Source organism: Vitis vinifera, chromosome 16 (assembly GCF_030704535.1).
Source record: "Vitis vinifera cultivar Pinot Noir 40024 chromosome 16, ASM3070453v1".
In the NCBI taxonomy this organism is placed as follows: Eukaryota; Viridiplantae; Streptophyta; class Magnoliopsida; order Vitales; family Vitaceae; genus Vitis; species Vitis vinifera.
The window spans coordinates 4,361,082-4,379,312 of record NC_081820.1 but is presented as its reverse complement, the minus strand read 5'-3'; the positions used below and the strand labels follow the sequence as shown (position 1 = coordinate 4,379,312).

At 39.7% G+C, this 18,231-nt stretch overlaps 1 protein-coding gene across 2 annotated transcripts in view; it reads left to right on the top strand.

The window, feature by feature from the left end:
• LOC100249449 (structural maintenance of chromosomes protein 6B) overlaps positions 1-18,231 on the top strand; it is a 97,466-nt gene that overhangs the window by 60,615 nt on the left and 18,620 nt on the right. For both annotated transcript variants that reach the window (XM_019226157.2, XM_002278077.4), the window contains 6 exons: positions 3,167-3,298; positions 3,399-3,513; positions 3,602-3,687; positions 3,835-3,930; positions 17,074-17,207; positions 17,289-17,391. In XM_019226157.2, the coding sequence (XP_019081702.1) occupies positions 3,167-3,298; positions 3,399-3,513; positions 3,602-3,687; positions 3,835-3,930; positions 17,074-17,207; positions 17,289-17,391 (666 nt within the window). The remainder of the gene's footprint in view (positions 1-3,166; positions 3,299-3,398; positions 3,514-3,601; positions 3,688-3,834; positions 3,931-17,073; positions 17,208-17,288; positions 17,392-18,231) is intronic.

Genomic DNA, 18,231 nt, shown 5'->3' with positions numbered 1-18,231 from the left:
TATCTCATTGGATATGATTTTCATATCTTGAGATGTTATTTTTGGTGGGTATGATATCTTTTGAAATTATTTCCATTGGAATGTTTATGTTTTTTTTGTAAGTAAATGAAATAAATATATTAAAAGTGCAATTTGAAGGGGCACTAGAGTACATATGTTGTATACAAAAGAAGCTTAGAAAGCAAAATAAAAAGAAAGGGCAACAAAAAAAATAACTAACTACCCTTAAAAGAGATCCCAACTAGTCTATAAAATCTAAGATGATTAGGGAACCACCATTAATGTACATCCTAACCCATATAAAAAAATTACAAAGAAAAGAGAACTTTAGTGCGTGATTTGACATTTCTTTGCTCTCAAAAGATCTTCGGTTCCTTTCTTTCCATAATATTCAAAATAAAAATGAGGGGATAACCCTTCAAACTTTCTTCTTTTCCCACAAAGGAACCATGTCACCCTAATAGAGTCTCTTTTATTGAACATGATATCACCCATGCAATGCAACATAGAGAATTAAATTCCATAAACCTTGAGATTGGGCACAATGTAGGAGAATGTAGTCCTTTGATTCTTCCTCTTCCCTACAAAGAAAGCAATGGTTCACCAAAGCCCATTCTCCTCTTTGTAACTAGTTCAACATAAAACCATACCCTAATAAACTTCCTATGCAAAGAAACCTACTTTGGTCGGGACCATTGACTTCTAAATAGCTTTTATAGAAAACAACTGCTCTTTCCTATCTTAGAAAAGAGTAGAAGGATTTAACCATAAATTTCCCTTCTTAGCATCTATCTATTTCATCCAATTGTCTTCATTCTTTCTCACTGCCTTTCCTTGGAGCTTTGAGAGTCAACCCATTCCAACTCCCACTCATTCAAATTCCTTGCAAAACAGGGATTCCAAAGCCCTTCTTTGCCTGTTGGTCCCAAACATTTGCTACCTAAGCATCCTTTGTCAAGGATTTGGAAAATGAGGAGGGTAAAGATTCTCTTAAAGAGTTGATTCACCATATCGGATATCTTCCAATAACTTAACCCTTCTCCTATTTTATACATCAAAAGAGGTTCTTCCATTAATGATGTCCCAACCACTATCCGTGGCCCTCTATAGCCCAACCTCAAAACTATCCTTACTTTCCTTGGAACATTAACCCGTCCTCCTCCCCATACTTGCCAACAATAACCCTCTTCCAAAGAGGCTCATTCTTTGAGACAAACTTCTATAACCACTTTTGTGGAAGAGCCTTATTGAGAATTGAAAGCTTTCTAACACCAAGGCATCTATTACATTTCTCCTTACATGTGATTTCCCAACAAGATGTGTCTTTTCCTCCAACAAACCCCCACCTCACAAGCAGTCCCTTTCAATCTTCTCAAGCCCAAAGCATATTGTCTTGGGCAAGATAAAAAGAAACATTTGGTAAATGGTAAGACTTGACAAGGTACTATTGATAAGTGTAAGCCTCTCACCTTTAGAGAGATACTATCTTTCCACAAAGCTAGCCTCTTGTGGACTCCCTCCATCGAATACCAAAAAATCGTCAAATTATATGAAGCTCCTAAAGGAGGACCCAAATACACAATAGGAAGCTTCCTCTTCCTACAACCCAACTCAAACACCAATTCTGTAACGCTAGGAATAATGCCTATCAGAATTAGCTAACTTTTTCTACAGATTAATTTTCAACCTTGATATGGCTTAAAACTACATAAAAATCCACTTAGACTATTTTATTTATGTTGGCTTTGCAAAAGATAAAAGTGTCATTTGGAAATAAAAGGTGGAACATCTCCTCTCTCCTACCACTTAACTTAAACCCTGAAATATAACCTTCCTCCATTGCCCTCTTCAAAAGACAACTAAGCGGCTCCATGACTAAAATGAAAAAGATAAGGGTAAAGAGGATCTTCTTCCCCTCCCTAACTGCTTAACCTAAACCAAGAAATGTAACCTCCTTCCTTTGCCCTCTTCAAAAGACATCTAAGCCCTTCCATGGCTAAAACAAAAAGATAAAGGGAAAGAGGATCACCTTGTCATAGGCTCTTAGAACTGTGAAAGAAGCCAACAGAAGTTCCGTTCACCAACACCAAATGTCTCGCAATAGAAACACACCATTTGATCCAACCAATCCATTTTGACTAAACTCCTTTTTTGTGGAGAAATTGCAGCCCAATATTTTCTATTAAAAGAAGTACGAAATCTCTCTTTTATGTAGTATTATATTACAACGGTATTGAATTGATTGAGCTAAGGTTGAGGTGACTTCTTCAAACCATAGAGAACCTTCATCAAGGTAAAAAACTATATCTTCATTGCCAATAACAATACAATGAGATGGCTAAACCTATATATAGTTCCTATGGGTTCCCATGTAAAAAAACATTCTTTACATGAAGTGATATAGGGTGCCTTCGTTGAGGGGAGGCAAATTATGGATGCTTTTCTGATAGCCAATATAAGATGACGGTTTTGGTTAAGCGACAGATCTTGTTGGCATCAGCAGTTAGTTGATTCTGCTGTCCTTGATCTGTCCATGTTGTTACCACTATAATGTCATGTTTGTTTCGATGATATCAATCCTAGATTGTAACTTTTTAAAATTGAGTAGAAGATAAGAAAAGGAGAAAAGGGGGAAGAGGAGGGAGGGAGGGAGGGAGGTGGAAGGGGGGGAGTAAAGGGTTTTCTTTTCTGGTTTTCTTGTATGTTATAACTAGTAAGCTCAAAATTAAGGAGATACCCCATTGACACAAGATCATAAGTCGTCCTTCGATTCAGTAATTGAAGGTTCTAGATTTTAAAATGCATTTCTATTTTCCTTTGAAAGTCCTAGATCCAATGGAATCCTAATATTTTGCCTAGCATTCGGATCAGCAAGAATTTTTATGCACAAGCTTTTTAATTTTATTTTATTTTTGTTTTTATTCTTTTTTGTTGTTTGTTTGTTTGTTTTCTTTCTTTTTGGGTCCCTGTTGGGAGTCTACACCTGCTCTACTAGAGCCAAACCTCAAGAGCAAACTTCTGTGCATGAGAATTGGAAATAGGCAAGCAATTTCAGCATATATATCTCACATCTGTTTTCTTTTTATAACTTCTACTAACATTGTTAAAATCAATATAATGTTTTGCTCTAACTTTTCATTGTGTTGCTTCGCCAAATTCTCCTTAGAGGAGGCGTCTTAATGCTGAGCGGGATGTGATGTCAAAGAAACTAAGATTGCAAGATGTGAAGAATTCATATGTTGCTGAATCCAATCCAGCACCTGCATCTTCTGTTGATGAGCTTCATCATGAAATCTCAGTTTGTTACCCTAACCATGTTACCAAGGAGTTAAAGTTTCCTTGGTGGTGTAGTAAAAATATTTTCTTTTGACATATCCTTTTTCTTTTAATATCTGCAGAAAGTACAAGCTGAGATACGAGAAAAGGAAATCCTGTTAGAAGATTTCCAATTGAGAATGAGCAAAGCAGATGCAAAGGCTAATGATCTGAAATTATCCTTTGAGAATTTATGTGGTATGTGAATGGTGTTTTTCCGATTAATATTCTGTTCATTTGTCAGTTGTCTCCAGTTATTCGTACTTATCAATAATGAAACGTGCAGAATCAGCGAAAGTAGAAATTGATGCCTATGAGGCAGCAGAGAATGAACTAGTAGTGATTGAACAAGAATTGTGTTCTGCTGAAACGGTTCCCTCATCTTCTTCTCTCTTCTTTCTTTTTCCTCCTTTTTTCATTTTTCTGGTTTTTTGTACTCTCAGTGCTGGATCACTTTATTTTCTGTAGATTTTGCTTTGGGAAGTTTGTTAACTTTATAAAACTAAATTATCATCTCAGGAGAAAACCCATTATGAAGGGATAATGAATAACAAGGTGCTTCCTGACATAAAAGAGGCAGAGACACAGTATCAGGAGCTTGAACACAATCGTAAGGTGCTTTCAAACACTTCTATAGAAATGGGAATTATCAATTTATAAATATGTGCATGTAGATATTCATAGTTCTTAACATAATGAAGTGGACAAAGTGCCATTCTCCCTCTCCTTGCATTTGTACATGATGCAGTGTGTAAATCCCAAGCACCACTCCCTTTCACAGGAACCTGTTAACAGGGGTCAAAATTTAGGCCACCTTTAGCATTAAATTTGTTCCAATCTCTCATTAGGTTTTTGTCCTCAAAATGTGATGCAGCCTAGTGCATGAAAAGCTTTTGCAGCGTTGGTAATCTGTATTCAATTTAGATTTGTTTCTTATTGTTGGATAATTTCATTATTTTTTGGTATTCCTATTTTTTTTAGATTTCTTGTTTCTTTAAATTTCTTATCTTTTTAGAAGTCCTATTCATCTTTAACTAAGTCAGTTGCAGTTAGAAGTGTTTTCCTATTATTTCTAGCATTCAGAGGATTATAAGTATTTTGCTATAGTTAAGATTTCAAAGATTTAGTTCCAATATGCTTTCTAGATAGCAACATCGAGTTTTCCCTAACTTTCTCTTTGTTTTTAATTAATTCTTGTTGAGAGAGAGAGAGAAAGAAGAAAAACCTTAATTCTCATTCATGTATTGTCTACTTACAATTGAGAAATATATATATACAAGGCTAGGAGTCCTAACTACCATACATGTGACCTATATTAACGAGGAAAGATTATATACTATAAATACATTAAATTCAACACTCCCCCTCAAGCTGGAGCATATACGTCATATGCACCAAGCTTGTTACAAATATATTTAATCCTAGGACCTCTGAGAGATTTAGTGAAGATGTCTGCTAGTTGATCATTTGAATTAACAAAACTTGTAGCAACACATCCTGATACGATCTTCTCTCTAATGAAATGACAATCAACTTCAATATGTTTGGTCCTTTTATGAAAGATTGGATTGGATGCAATATGTAATGCGGCCTGGTTATCACAGATGAGTTTCATCTGTTCATTCTTTCCAAATCTCAACTCTCGAAGAAGATGTCTCAACCATATGAGTTCACATGTTGCCAAAGCCATAGCTCGATACTCGGCTTCAACGCTAGATCTGGCCACTACATCTTGTTTCTTACTCTTCCAAGATATTAGATTACCTCCAATAAAAACACAATACCCTGAAGTGGAACGTCTATCTGTGGGTGAGCCAGCCCAATCTACATCTGTGTAACCAACAACCTGAGTATGACCTCTGTTCTTGTACAACACACCTTGGCCTGGTGTACTTTTGATATATCGAAGAATACGGATTACGGCATCCCAATGGCTATCACATGGTGACTGTAGGAATTGACTAACAACACTCACATGAAAAGAAATGTCTGGACGAGTAATGGTGAGATAGTTCAATTTACCTACGAGCCGTCGATATCTCCCGGGATCTCCTAAAGGCTCCCCCTGTCCTGGTACAAGTTTGACATTTGGATCCATAGGTGTGTCTACCGGTTTACAGTCTAACATACCGGTTTCTTCCAGGATGTCTAAAGCATACTTCCTTTGGGAAAGGACCACACCAGAACTGAATTGAGCTATCTCAATTCCCAAGAAATACTTGAGTTTTCCCAAGTCTTTGGTTTGAAAGTGGGTAAGAAGATGTTTCTTTGGTCTGAAAGCTTTGGTTTCAACTTGCCAATTGTTTAATCATGTCTTGACAATAAGAACCAAGAGGTGGATATAGTCAAATGTATGTTCAAGTGGAGCCTGTAACCCATTAGTTCTTATATAAAGTACAGATTTTATGGACACAAGTTGCCCATTTGCTCTTTGCCGATGACACAATTGTATTTTGTGAGGCTAAAAAGGAGTACTTAACAAACTTGAGTTGGATCTTGTTCTGGTTTGAAGCTACTTCAGGGTTAAGAATTAATTTGGCTAAAAGTGAGATCATTCTAATAGGGGAGGTGGAAGAGGTGGATGAGTTGGTTGTGGAGTTAGGGTGTAGGGTGGGGCAGCTGCCGGCAGTGTACTTAGGGGTGCCAAATAAGGCTGTCTACGGGTGGGATGGGGTAGAAGAGAAAGTGAGAAGGAGGCTTGCCCTTTGGAAGAGTCAATATATCTCAAAGGGCGGGAGAATCACCCTAATTAAGAGTACAATGGTTAGCATGTCAGTGTATCAGATGTCTCTCTTTCGAATGCCCATTTCTGTGGCAAAGAGATTAGAAAAACTGCAAAGAGACTTTTTGTTGGGGGGGGGTGTCACATGGAGAGGAAAGTTCATCTTGTCAAATGGGAAGTGGTGTGTGGGGATAAGGAGAAAGGGGGGCTTGGAATAAGGAAGCTTACCCTTATGAATAAAGCGTTACTTGGTAAATGGATTTGGAGATTCGCTTGTGATAAGGAGGCTCTTTGGAAGCAAGTGCTGGTGGCAAAGTATGGTCAAGAGGATTACGGATTGAGGACCAAAAAGGCTGTGGGTGCGTTTAGGGTGGGGGTGTGGAAGTAGATTTTAAAGGAAGCTGGCTAGTGTTGGGAAAATGTGGTGTTCAAAGTGGGGAAAGGCAATAAAATTAGGTTCTGGACCGACACGTGGTGTGGGGATATAGCGCTGTCCCAAAGGTTCTCGCACCTCTACATCTTGGCAGCCCATAGAAACGCGTCAGTTGAAGATATGTGGGACCAGAATGTTGGAGAAGGAGGCTGGAACTTGAGATTTATTAGGGATTTTAATGATTGGGAGGTGGAGATGGTAGGCGATTTGCTCTAAGTGTTGAGGGGATTCAGGATTACTTGGGAGGAAGATTCGGTTTTTTGGAAGGGAGGGGGAAGTGGGCAGTTTAGAGTGAAGGAAGCGTACAACCAGTTGGATAGGCCTTTGGATGTCGTCTTCCTGAAAAACAAAATTTGGGTGGAGAGAGCTCTAACTAAAATCATGTTTTTTGCGTGGGAGGCTACTTGGGGAAAGATTTTGACTCTTGATAGGCTCCAGAAGAGAGGATGGCAGCTTCCTAATCGCTGTTTTTTGTGTGCTTGCGAAGCGGAAAATGTGAACCATATTCTTATACATTGTACAGTGGCCAGAGTGCTGTGGGACTTAGTGTTGGGTCTAGTTGGGGTCAAGTGGGTGTTCCCTAAAACTGTAAAGGAGGTTTTATATAGTTGGGGGGGTGCTTTTGTGGGGGAAAAAAAGGAAAAAGCTTTGGAATTCCATTCCGTTATATATTTTTTGGATGATTTGGAAGGAAAGGAATAGACTAGCGTTTAGGGGGGGGGGGGGGAGTTAGCAATTCAGAGGTTTAAATATTTTTTTGTATGTAATATTTGGGGTTGGGTTAAATTGTATATGGAAGAGGAGCCGTATTCCCTTTTAGGATTCTTGGAGTGGCTAGCCTCCAATTAAGGGGTGGTTTGTTGTTGGCCTTTTTACTTGTAAGGCCTTAGCTGCCTTGTATACGTCCTATATACTTTGGGGCTTTTTAGCCTTCTTTTAATGAATTTTGTGTTTGCTTATCAAAAAAAATATGATTGGTCATTTCATGAAAGACTAGATTGGATGTAATATGTAATGCGGCCTGATTGTCACAAACTAGCTTTATCTGTTTATCTTTTCCAAATCTCAATTCCTGAAGGAGTTGCCTCAACCGTATGAGTTCATATGTTGCCAAAGCCATAACTCGATACTCAGCTTCGACGCTTGATATGACCACTACATCTTGTTTTTTACTCTTCTAGGATATTAAGTTATCTCTAATAAAAACACAATACCCTGAGGTGGAACGCCTATCTGAGGGTGAACCAGCCTAGTTTGCATCTGTGTAACCAACAATTTGGGTATGACCCCTATCTTCATACAACTTACCTTGGCCTGGTGTCCCGTTAATATATCAAAGAATGTGGATCACAACATCCCAATGGTTGTCACATGGTGACTATAGAAATTGACTAACCACACTCACAGGAAAAGAGATGTCTGGTCGAGTGATGGTGATGTAGTTCAGTTTGCCTACAAGTCGTCAATATCTCCCAGGATCTCTTAGAGGCTCCCTCTGTCCTGGTACAAGTTTGACATTTGGATCCATAGGAGCGTCAACAAGTTTACATTCTAACATACCTGTTTCTTCCAAGATGTTTAAGGCATACTTCCTTTGTGACATAACCACACTTGAACTGGATTAAGCTATGACAAGTCCCAGAAAGTACTTGAGTTTGCCTAAGTCTTTGGTTTGAAAGTGGTTGAAAAGGTGTTGCTTTAGTCTTTGGATACCCTCCTGATCACTGCCTGTAATGACAATGTCATCCACATAAACTACCAAATAGATGCACTGGGTCGAAGAGTTATGATGATAGAAAACTAAATGATCTGCTTCACTCCGAAGCATTCCAAACTCTTGAACAAATGAACTAAAACGCCCAAACCATGCCCGAGGAGACTGTTTCAAGCCATATAGAGAGTGGCGTAACTTGCACACTAAACCAGACTCCCCCTGAGCAACAAAACCAAGTGGTTGCTCCATATACACTTCCTCGAGAAGTTCACCATGAAGGAAATCATTCTTAATATCCAACTGATAAAGAGGCCAATGACACATAGCTGCCATGGGGAGAAATAAACGAACAGAAGTAATCTTGGCAACAGAAGAGAAGGTGTCACCAATGTCACAACCATAAATCTGAGTATAACTTTTAGCAACCAAGCGGGCCTTAAGGCGATCAACCTAACCATCAGGACCAACTTTAACAGTGTAGACCCAACGACATCCAACTGTAGATTTACCAGGAGGTAAAGAAACAAGATCCCATGTGCCATTGGAGTGCAGAGCAGCCATTTCATCAACCATCGCCTATCGCCACCCAGGATGAGAAAGTGCCTCACTAGTGCTCTTAGGAAGAGAAACATAGGATAAAGTAGAGACAAAGGCAGAATATGATGAAAATAATCGATGGTAGCTCAAAAAATTATAAATAGGATGAGGATTACGAGTAGATCGATTACCTTTCTGAAGAGCAATAGGCAAATGGTCAGTAGATGATAGGGCTGGGGTAGGAGAAATCGGTGGGATAGAAGGTGAGTCATCAGGTACCTCAGCTGAAGAGAGAGGAGGAGCAACAACATGATGTTGACGATGATAAACCTGAAGAGGACGAGAGAGCGCATCTGAAGGGGGGGATATATAGGGAAGTGGCAATACTTCAGAAATGGGAAGAGATTCAGAGGATGAGAAGAATGGATAGTCCTCAAAGAAGGTGACATCAACGGAGAGAAAATAACGATGAGTGTTAGGAGAATAACAACGATAGCTCTTCTGAAGTCGAGAGTATCCTAAGAAAATGCATTTCGTAGCCTTGGCGGAGAGCTTGTCATGTCCAGGTGTGAGAGTATGAACAAAACAAGTACAGTCAAAGACACGAAGAGGAAGGAAATAAAGAGGTTGGGTAGGAAAAAGGAGGGAATGAGGGATTTGGTCATGTAATATAGATGAGGGCATACGATTAATCAAGTAACAGGCTGTAAGAACAGCATCCCCCCAAAAATGAAAAGGAACATGACTATGGAAAAGGAGGGTACGACCTGTCTCAACAAGATGTCTATTTTTACGTTCAGCAACCCCATTTTGTTGAGGAGTATGAGCACAAGATGACTGATGGAGGATCCCATGTTGGGACATAAAAGAAGTAAAGGGTGTAGAAAAATATTCTCGAGCATTGTCACTGTGTAACACTCGAATAGAAATATTGAATTGTGTTTGGATTTCAGCATAAAATTTATGGAAAATAGAGAATAACTCAGCTCGATTTTTCATTAAAAATAACTAAGTACATCTTGAATAATCATCAATGAAAGTGACAAAATACTGAAATCCTAAAGTAGACGCGGTTCGAGACGGACCCCAAAGATCAGTGTGGACAAGTTCAAAAGGAGACTTTGCCCGATTATTCAAATGCTTTGGGAACGAGACACGAGTATGTTTCTCAAGCTGACACGGCTCACAAGCAAGTGACGACAAAGTGGAAAAATGAGGGACCATCTTCTGGAATTTGGAAATACTAGGATGACCCAGACGACTGTGAATGAGAAAAGGAGCATCGGTGGAAATGCAAGTTGCAGGAGATGAAGGTGATGTGAGGTGATAGAGGCCTTGAGACTCACACCCTATGCCAAACATCTTCCCCGTACTCCGGTCCTGCAAGATCACAGATTTATAAAAAAAGTGATAGAATAGTTAAGAGTGCGAGTTATGTTATTGATGGAAATAAGATTAAAAGGACACTCAGGGGCATAAAGGACAGAATGGAGAGGAAGGGAAGGGAGAGGATGAGCCAAACCAATACCTTTAGCCATAGTTTGGGAACCATTAGCTAAAGTAACAGTAGGTAAGGCAGAGGTAGTAGTAATAGAGGAGAAAATGTGTTTATTACCAGAGATATGATCAGATGCTCCAGAATCTAGAATCCACGAGCCAAGAGAAAGAGACTGAGTAAAGCAGATAGAGACATTACCAGTTTGGGCAACAGAAGCTGATGTGGCTGCCTAATATCGAAGATAGGCATCATAATCACTACCAGTAAGGGTGATACTCTGAGATGTGGAGCTCGCAGCGAAGTCAGGTCGAGATAGCAGAGGATCAGATGACTGAGCAATGTGGGCAGTGCGAGGAGGCCGTCCATGTAATTGATAGCAACTATCTCGAGTGTGTCCAAGCTTATTACAATAGGTGCACTGAGGACGTTGTCCTCGACCTCGATTGCCACTACGTCCTCCTCGAGAGTTAGTCTGAGAGGCTAACACAGATGAATCTGAAGGACCATCAGTCGACAAGGTCTGAGTAGAGGAGAGGCGTAAGAGACGAGCAAACACATCATTCAATGATGGTACTGATGGACTAGCAAGAATTTGATCTCGGATAGACTCAAGATCTGGACGGAGGCCAATGAGGGTTAACACCATAAAGAACTTGTCAGACTGTATTTGTTGAGCTTCAACACCATTAGTGAAGGGCATCAAAGTTAAGAACTCCTCAAGAGACACAATCCGGCCAATATAAGTAGACAGATCTATGTCCTGCTGTTTCACATGAACAATATCATAAACCACCTTATAAAATCATTGAATATCATTCATGTACAATCCTTTAGCTTGAGTCCAAAATTTAAAGCAGGTTTTGTAAGCACGAAGATGATGTAAAATTTTGGGATCAACAGATTGTCATAATACGCTGCATAATTGTGCATCAATTTTCTTCCATTGCACTTTGTCAACATCAAGTATAGCATCCTCAGGTGTAACAAGATGATCCTCATAACCTTGTCCCATAAACCAGAGTTCCACGGACGTTGACTAGGAGAGATAATTCTCACTACCAATCAATTTTTCCAATGTGATCGTAGGAGATCCAGAGATGACGGATGTAAAAATAGGATTTTTAGTCGCCATATCCACTTCACCTGAGATTGAATCACGTTTGGATCGAAGAGAGCCCTAAAGGGAGGTCGGATCACAGATGTGGAAGAAGAACCTGGTATGTCGGGACCCAAACAAAGGAGAAAAGTGACTGGAGATGAAGAAGAGGCCTTCCCAAGGCACACACAAGTCTCGACCAAGGAAGGGAGCTGTCATCGGAGGCCGGAGAAGACTGAAAGAAGACTCGCGGAGGTTGAAATGCTGAAAAAATGGAGAAGCAAAGTTCGGAGAGGACTGACGGAGGCTTAGAAGTGCAAGACGGTGCCGGACGAGCCTGCTGGTAGAAGCTCGGCACCAGAAAGTGGGCCACGCGCCCTCATGTGCCGGCGCGTGGGATTCAGGCCGCCAGAGAAAAATGGTGTGTGGGAGGCGCATGGATCGGTTTTTGGTTCCGGTGCTTTGAGAAAAGTTGCAAATCTCCTCTTTGCGCTCCTGATGATGTGGTCGGTGTCAGAAATATCGCCGGAAAAATGTTGACGGTGATGAGGGTTTTCTGACCACGATCTGGCTGACCGGAAAGCTTTGGGAGATGGAAAGGGTGACCGGAATGAAACACGATCACTAGAGGGATTCCCGGAATCAATTACATGAGTAAACCAGAAAGAATAAAGTTTTCTCCCTTGACTTTGATACCATGTTGGAAGAGAGAGAGAGAAAACCTTAATTCTCATTCATATTGTTAACTTCTTACAATAGAGAAATATATATATAAGGCTAGGTTGAACTAACTACTATATATGTGACCTATATTAAGAAAGGAAAGAAAAATTGTACACTATAAATACATTATATTCAACACGAACCATCAACGCCTCACCTTACTCCAAGCGACGCTTATTGAAGGAGGCGCCGCTTAGGCGCGCAAGGCACTTGCCATCGGCTAAAAGCAAAGTCTTAAAAAGGTACGTTTTTTCTTCTCCTTTTTTTTTTTTTTCTTCTATTCTTCTTCCTCCACAAACCACGAATGATTTGTAGAGGCGGAGCAGAGAACCTTAATTTGGTTTTTTTTTTTTATAAAAAAAAAGGGTTAAAACGCAGCATTTTTAGTTGCAACATATTTTAAAGAAAAAGGTGCCAAAACGACGTCGTTTTGGCACCTTTCTCTTTAAAACATCTATAGCTTAAAACGTTGTGTTTTGACCTAACAAAATTCAAAAAGAAAATAAGGAAAAGGCCTAGCCTAAATTAGGGCTCCCTATCTCATGTGTGCAGAAAAAGAAGAGGAAGAAGCCATTGAGTACAGGAAAAAGAGAAGAAGAAGAAGAAACACCATATCTTTCCAGATGTACTATATAAAATTATATATGTAAACTAGGGTGCGCCTCACTTCACTAGCCCGCGCCTTAGTTGCACTGTGGGCCTTAGGCTCTATGAGGACTTTGCTCCTTGGTACGCCTTAAGTCTTTTAAAACTGTCTTGCCCACAAAAGAGCCATGCTACCCAAGAAGGATCTCTTTAACTAACAAAGGTAGAGCCCACAACACACCAAAGAGGGTAAATAACAACTCCCACAAGACCCTAGGTTTGATGCAATGGATTTGAAGGTGATTAATAGACTCTTTAGCAACACAACAAAGGAAACATCTATTCAGGAGTGATCAGTCCCTCTTCTTTATTGGTCCAACGTTAAAATTTTACTCCATGAAGCTTCCCAAGCAAAAAGGCCAACCTAGTAGAAACACAAGGGGTCCAAATAATGCTTTTTCAGAAACGAAACTATACTATTGCCCTCCAGAACACTATAAAGGTATTTAATAGAAAAATTCTCATCCTTGGCCTCTTTCCATCGCATCCTATCCTCCAAATTAGTAGCCACCCTCTTCCCTTATTGGGAGATGAGGAATCTCTCCATCATCTCCATCTTCCAATCATTAAACGACCTAGAAAATCGTGGATTCCAGCCCCCCTCCTCCACCGAAGAATCCCAAACCTATGCCACTGACGCCTCTTTTGAGGCCACTAATGCATACAAAGAAAGGAAAGAAACACTCAAAGCGTTGTCTCCACATTACCTATCCTCCCAAAATCTCACTCTTCTACTATTCCCCGCTGAGAAAATGATTTTACTTTTCATTAAACACCATTCCTTCCTAATTTTCTTCCAAAACCCCACACCATACCCCTCCCTTACTTCTCAGGTACGCACCCCCTTTCTTCTACCCCAAACTTCCTATTAACAACTTGTTTCCAAAGAGTTCCCTTTTCTTCTGTAAAACGCCAGCTCCATTTACCCAAAAGAGTTCTATTGAGTTTAGAGAGACATCTAACACCTAAACCACCCTTTCTTTTATCTGAACATACAATCGTCCACTTTACAAGATGAAGCTTCTTTTCCACCCCCTAACCCCAAAGAAAGTTCCATTGGATTTTCTATAGTTTTAATCTTACCAATCGTGGCATACACAATAAAGACATGAAGTATATGGCCATACTTGACAAAGTGCTTCGAATAAGAGTGATCCTTCCTCTAGAAATAAATTGCCTCTTCCACATGCAAGCTTCTTCTAGAACCTCTCCTCCACGCCATCCCCAACCACCACAGATTTATGTATAGCCCCAAATAAGAGTAAGGCAGCGCCCCCACCTTGTTGCTAAGTTCAAGGGCAAACTCCTCTACATTCTCAATCCTTCTTATCAGTAGAATTTCACTTTTGTCCAAGTTTATTTTTAGACCTGAAATGGATTCAAACCACATTAGCCTCACAAAACACAGGAGTATCATTAGTGAACAACAAATGGGTGATTTGAACATCATCTCCTCCCCTTTCCCTAACCTTGCAACATGATAAAAAGCCCCCACTTACAACTCTATTAATAATGTTGCTTAGAGCCTCCATCCCGATCACAAATAAATAGGGCGATAGAGGATCCCCTGGTGTTGTGAAAGAAACCCAACGGAGTGCCATTAACCAAAACCAAAAACGTTGCAATAGAAATGCACCATCTTATTCAACCTGCCCACTTCTCCTCAAATCCCATTTTTCACATCACAAGCAGCAAAAAATTCTAACTTAAGTGGTTATATATCTTCTCTATGTCCAACTTGCATTACACTCTGCTCTCATTCTTTTTTAGCATAGAATCAATAGCCTTGTTAGCTATCAATGTAGCATCAAGGATTTGCCTTCCTTCAATGAAAGTGTTTTGGGCCGGAGACACCATCTTACTTACCACCTTCTTCAGCCTGTTAGCTAGCACTTTAGCCAATAGTTTGCATAGACCTCCCGCCAAGTTGATAGGTTTGAAGTCTCTATAGTCATCTGCACCTCCTTTTTTTGGGACTAAAACCAAGAACGTAGTATTCAAGCTCCTTAAAAATCTCCCCTAATCATGCAATTCTTTAAAAAAGCCTATAACCTCCTCCTTCATGAACTCTCGACTAAATTGCCAAAAAGCGATGGAGAAGCCATCCAAACCAAGAGCCTTGTCCCTGTTCAACTCAGAGAGGGCAGAGAAAACCTCCTTTTCAATGAAAGCTTCCTCCAACTTGGCAGCATCCTCATCCTTGATTCTTTCAAAGTCCAAACCCACCAAGATAGGGCGTCATTCTCCCGTTTCCGTCAACAAATTCTGGAAAGCTCTAACCACCACCCCTAAATCTCATGCTCCTCTAAAAACCAAGTGTTGTTGATTTTAATCTTAGTCATCCAATTTCACCTTTTGTGGGAATTAGCCATCCTATGGAAGTAGCCAATGTTCCTATCTCCTTCCCTCAACCAAACTTCTCTTGAGTTTTGTCTCCATAAGCCTTCCTCCATGAGCACCCATTTCTTAAAATCCTTCCTTGCCTCATTTCTAGCCTCCACCTCCTCCAATGTTAACTCTCTTGATTTCTCCTGCTTATCCTAGAAATAAACTTTTTCTAGGGCCAAAGACTTGTTAAACCCTATCTTCTTGAAAACATTCTTGTTCCAGTTTTTTAATTTGGTCTTAAGAGCCTTCAACTTTGCTTTCAGGACAAAACTACAGGAGCCGCTAAAATTGAAACCTTGCCAACGGCTTTTCAACAACTCCTTAAATCCCTCTTACTTTAACCACATATTTTCAAAGTAAAAAGGAGTTGGTCCTCTCCTCACTCCCTCCTCCATCTAGCAAGATGGGAAAATGATTAGATACTGGTTTGGGGAGGGTGTACTGGACCACCCCATTGAAATGGCACTCCCAATCCTCAGTGACCAGAAAGCGATCTAGTCTAGACATGGATTGACTGTTTAACCCGCCTCTCCAAGTAAATGGACCCTTGTAGGGAAAGGTCTCTCAAACCAAATCATTAATCACCTTTGAAAACCTCCTCATAGCTGAAGACACCCTCCCATTCCTACTACGTTCACAAGGGAATCTAATCACATTAAAATCCCCTCCAATGCACTAAGGATCATTCCACAACCCTCGGATAGCTCTTAACTCCTAAAAACATTCTCTACACCTCTTCACAGTATGCCTATAAACCCATGTGAAAATCGACGAGAAACCATCCTCACAATTTTTAAAACGACAAGAAATTGAGAATTAGCCCACCTCCATCCCAACCAGCTCTAGAACTCTGTTGTCCCAAAAATCTACCACCCCTCCAGCCACACCCCTAGCATTCACTGCACCCCACTCTAAAAATCTTCCCACCCCCAAACTTCGCATCACCCCAAGAGACATTTCTTGAATTTTAGTCTTCTACAAACACACCAAATCTACCCTTTGAGACCTAATTAAAGCCTTGATTAATTTCCTCTTATTGACATCATTCGCCCCTCTTTCATTCCAAAATACTCCTAATTTTTAAGAAACCCTGCTAATTAGCTACTCCTAATTTTACTCTAAAAAATACTAATTATAATTTAATTCCAACTAAAACTAATGCCCATCCTCATCACTGATATGTTGCTACATTGGAAAATCTTGTACCATGTCTCAAAATCATCTTGGCAATGGCCATTCCAGGTATGACACTCTGAACCTTGGGTTTGTGATGGGCTCATGGTGGTGCACATTAAGTGGAATCTCCCGATCTCCCTTGATGGTAGCCTGAACTGTCCTTTGGCAGTTATTTGTTGGGTAATGTAGGTTTATGGGTGTTGGTGGTGTGTGTTGTGATCAGGCAGGAGCAGTGATTAGAGCTTTCTCCAAACATGCTGGATTATGTCTGGCTATAAAGGCAGAGATGTTAGCACTGGTTGAAGGCCAGGTCGAAGCAGTTCCTTCAGGTTGTGATGATTTGCTGGCGGAGGGTGATTCAACCACAATTATTTTCTGTTCTTGACTAATTATTTTGCAAATTGATTGGCTTGCAAGGAGTTTCCATGCCAGGGGACTTTAAAGGGGATCTTATGCCTTTTTGAATGGGGTTTTTTTCTTTGATATTTGTTGGTTTGGGGTATACTTTTTGGCAGCCCTTTGCTATCATTCTGAATGTCTTATCTAAGAAGAATAGCTCATCTTTCTTATACTTCTTGATTTAATGCAATGGAATTGTTGTTTATTATAAAGGAGAATAAGCAAATAAATAGTTCATGCTTTTAAATTTATGGTAATGAATTGGTTGTTTCTGTTAACTGCAATACCAATATATTTAGATGGCATGATGTTGTGTTAAAAGTTTGGCCATGATTCTGTGTACTTGTGCACTATGGATATCTTTTATACCTAAAAGCCTATGGGGGCATTAACCAATGCCCGTTTCATACTTGATGAAAAATTACAGGAGAGTTGCAGGAAGGCTTCTATTATTTGTCCTGAAAGTGAGATTGAAGCTTTGGGAGGCTGCAAGAGCACCCCAGAGCAACTGAGTGCCCAATTAAATAGGCTGAATCAGAGACTTCAAAGTGAAAGCCAGAGGTATTAATGTGAAACTCTTCAAATTTGTAACTCAAAAGAACTGTGCAAGTGTCAGTTTCATATTGGGGGTTTGCTGTGCAGATATGCTGAACCTATTGAGGATCTCAGAATGATTTATGACAAAAAAGAGCGCAGAATTTTGAGAAAACAGCAAACTTATGAAGCTTTTAGAGAGAAATTGAATGTGAGTACTACTTAAACATCTTGTGTATTAATGTGCTTTTTACCAGAATTACTTTTTTATGGTATATGCATTTGTTTGTTATAAATGCCCTATGTCACACCCCTGGGTTTCAGACTTAACAATTAATACTCAAATACAACATAAGTGCTCCCAAAATTGGGAATACAAAAATTTTGAATGTTGAGTTCCTGGTTGATTTTGTGCAAAAACAGAATGTGGAAACTTGTTATAAAGAAGTATACATCCTGTAATAAACTTTGTAACTATTAATTAACAAAATATGATCTGTTTCACAAAGAGAACTTGTATTACATTACTTTATATAAACCAAACCCCATGGTTCTCTAAGGGTAGCCCATACTACAAGTGTACATGCCAAATACACATTACATCATTCCTTCAAAAGATTTAGTCTTCTAACCTGCATATACCAAATACACATTAAATATACCAAAACCCCATGGTTCACAAAGCCTCAAAACACTTTCAATGCGAGCAAACAACATCCAGTCAACAAAAAAGCAATGCTCAAGCATTATTTCCAGCATAAGTCTTCTGACCTACATTTAAAGGTGGAAGGGATAGGTTGAGTTCACAACTCAGTAGGAAAGTTTATAACCATCCTATGCATACCCTTAAAAACCTTGAATTAAATGTATAATAGCATGCATGATAAACATTTTATAACCATTAACAAATATGTAATAATGTCAAACGTGTATACATGTGTTTGATGGTTTCATCTCTGCTTTTTCTCATTCATCTTTTTACACTTGATAAATTGCTAACCCCCACCAATGTACACATCATATATCAATGCTCCACAAGATACTCGGTCAT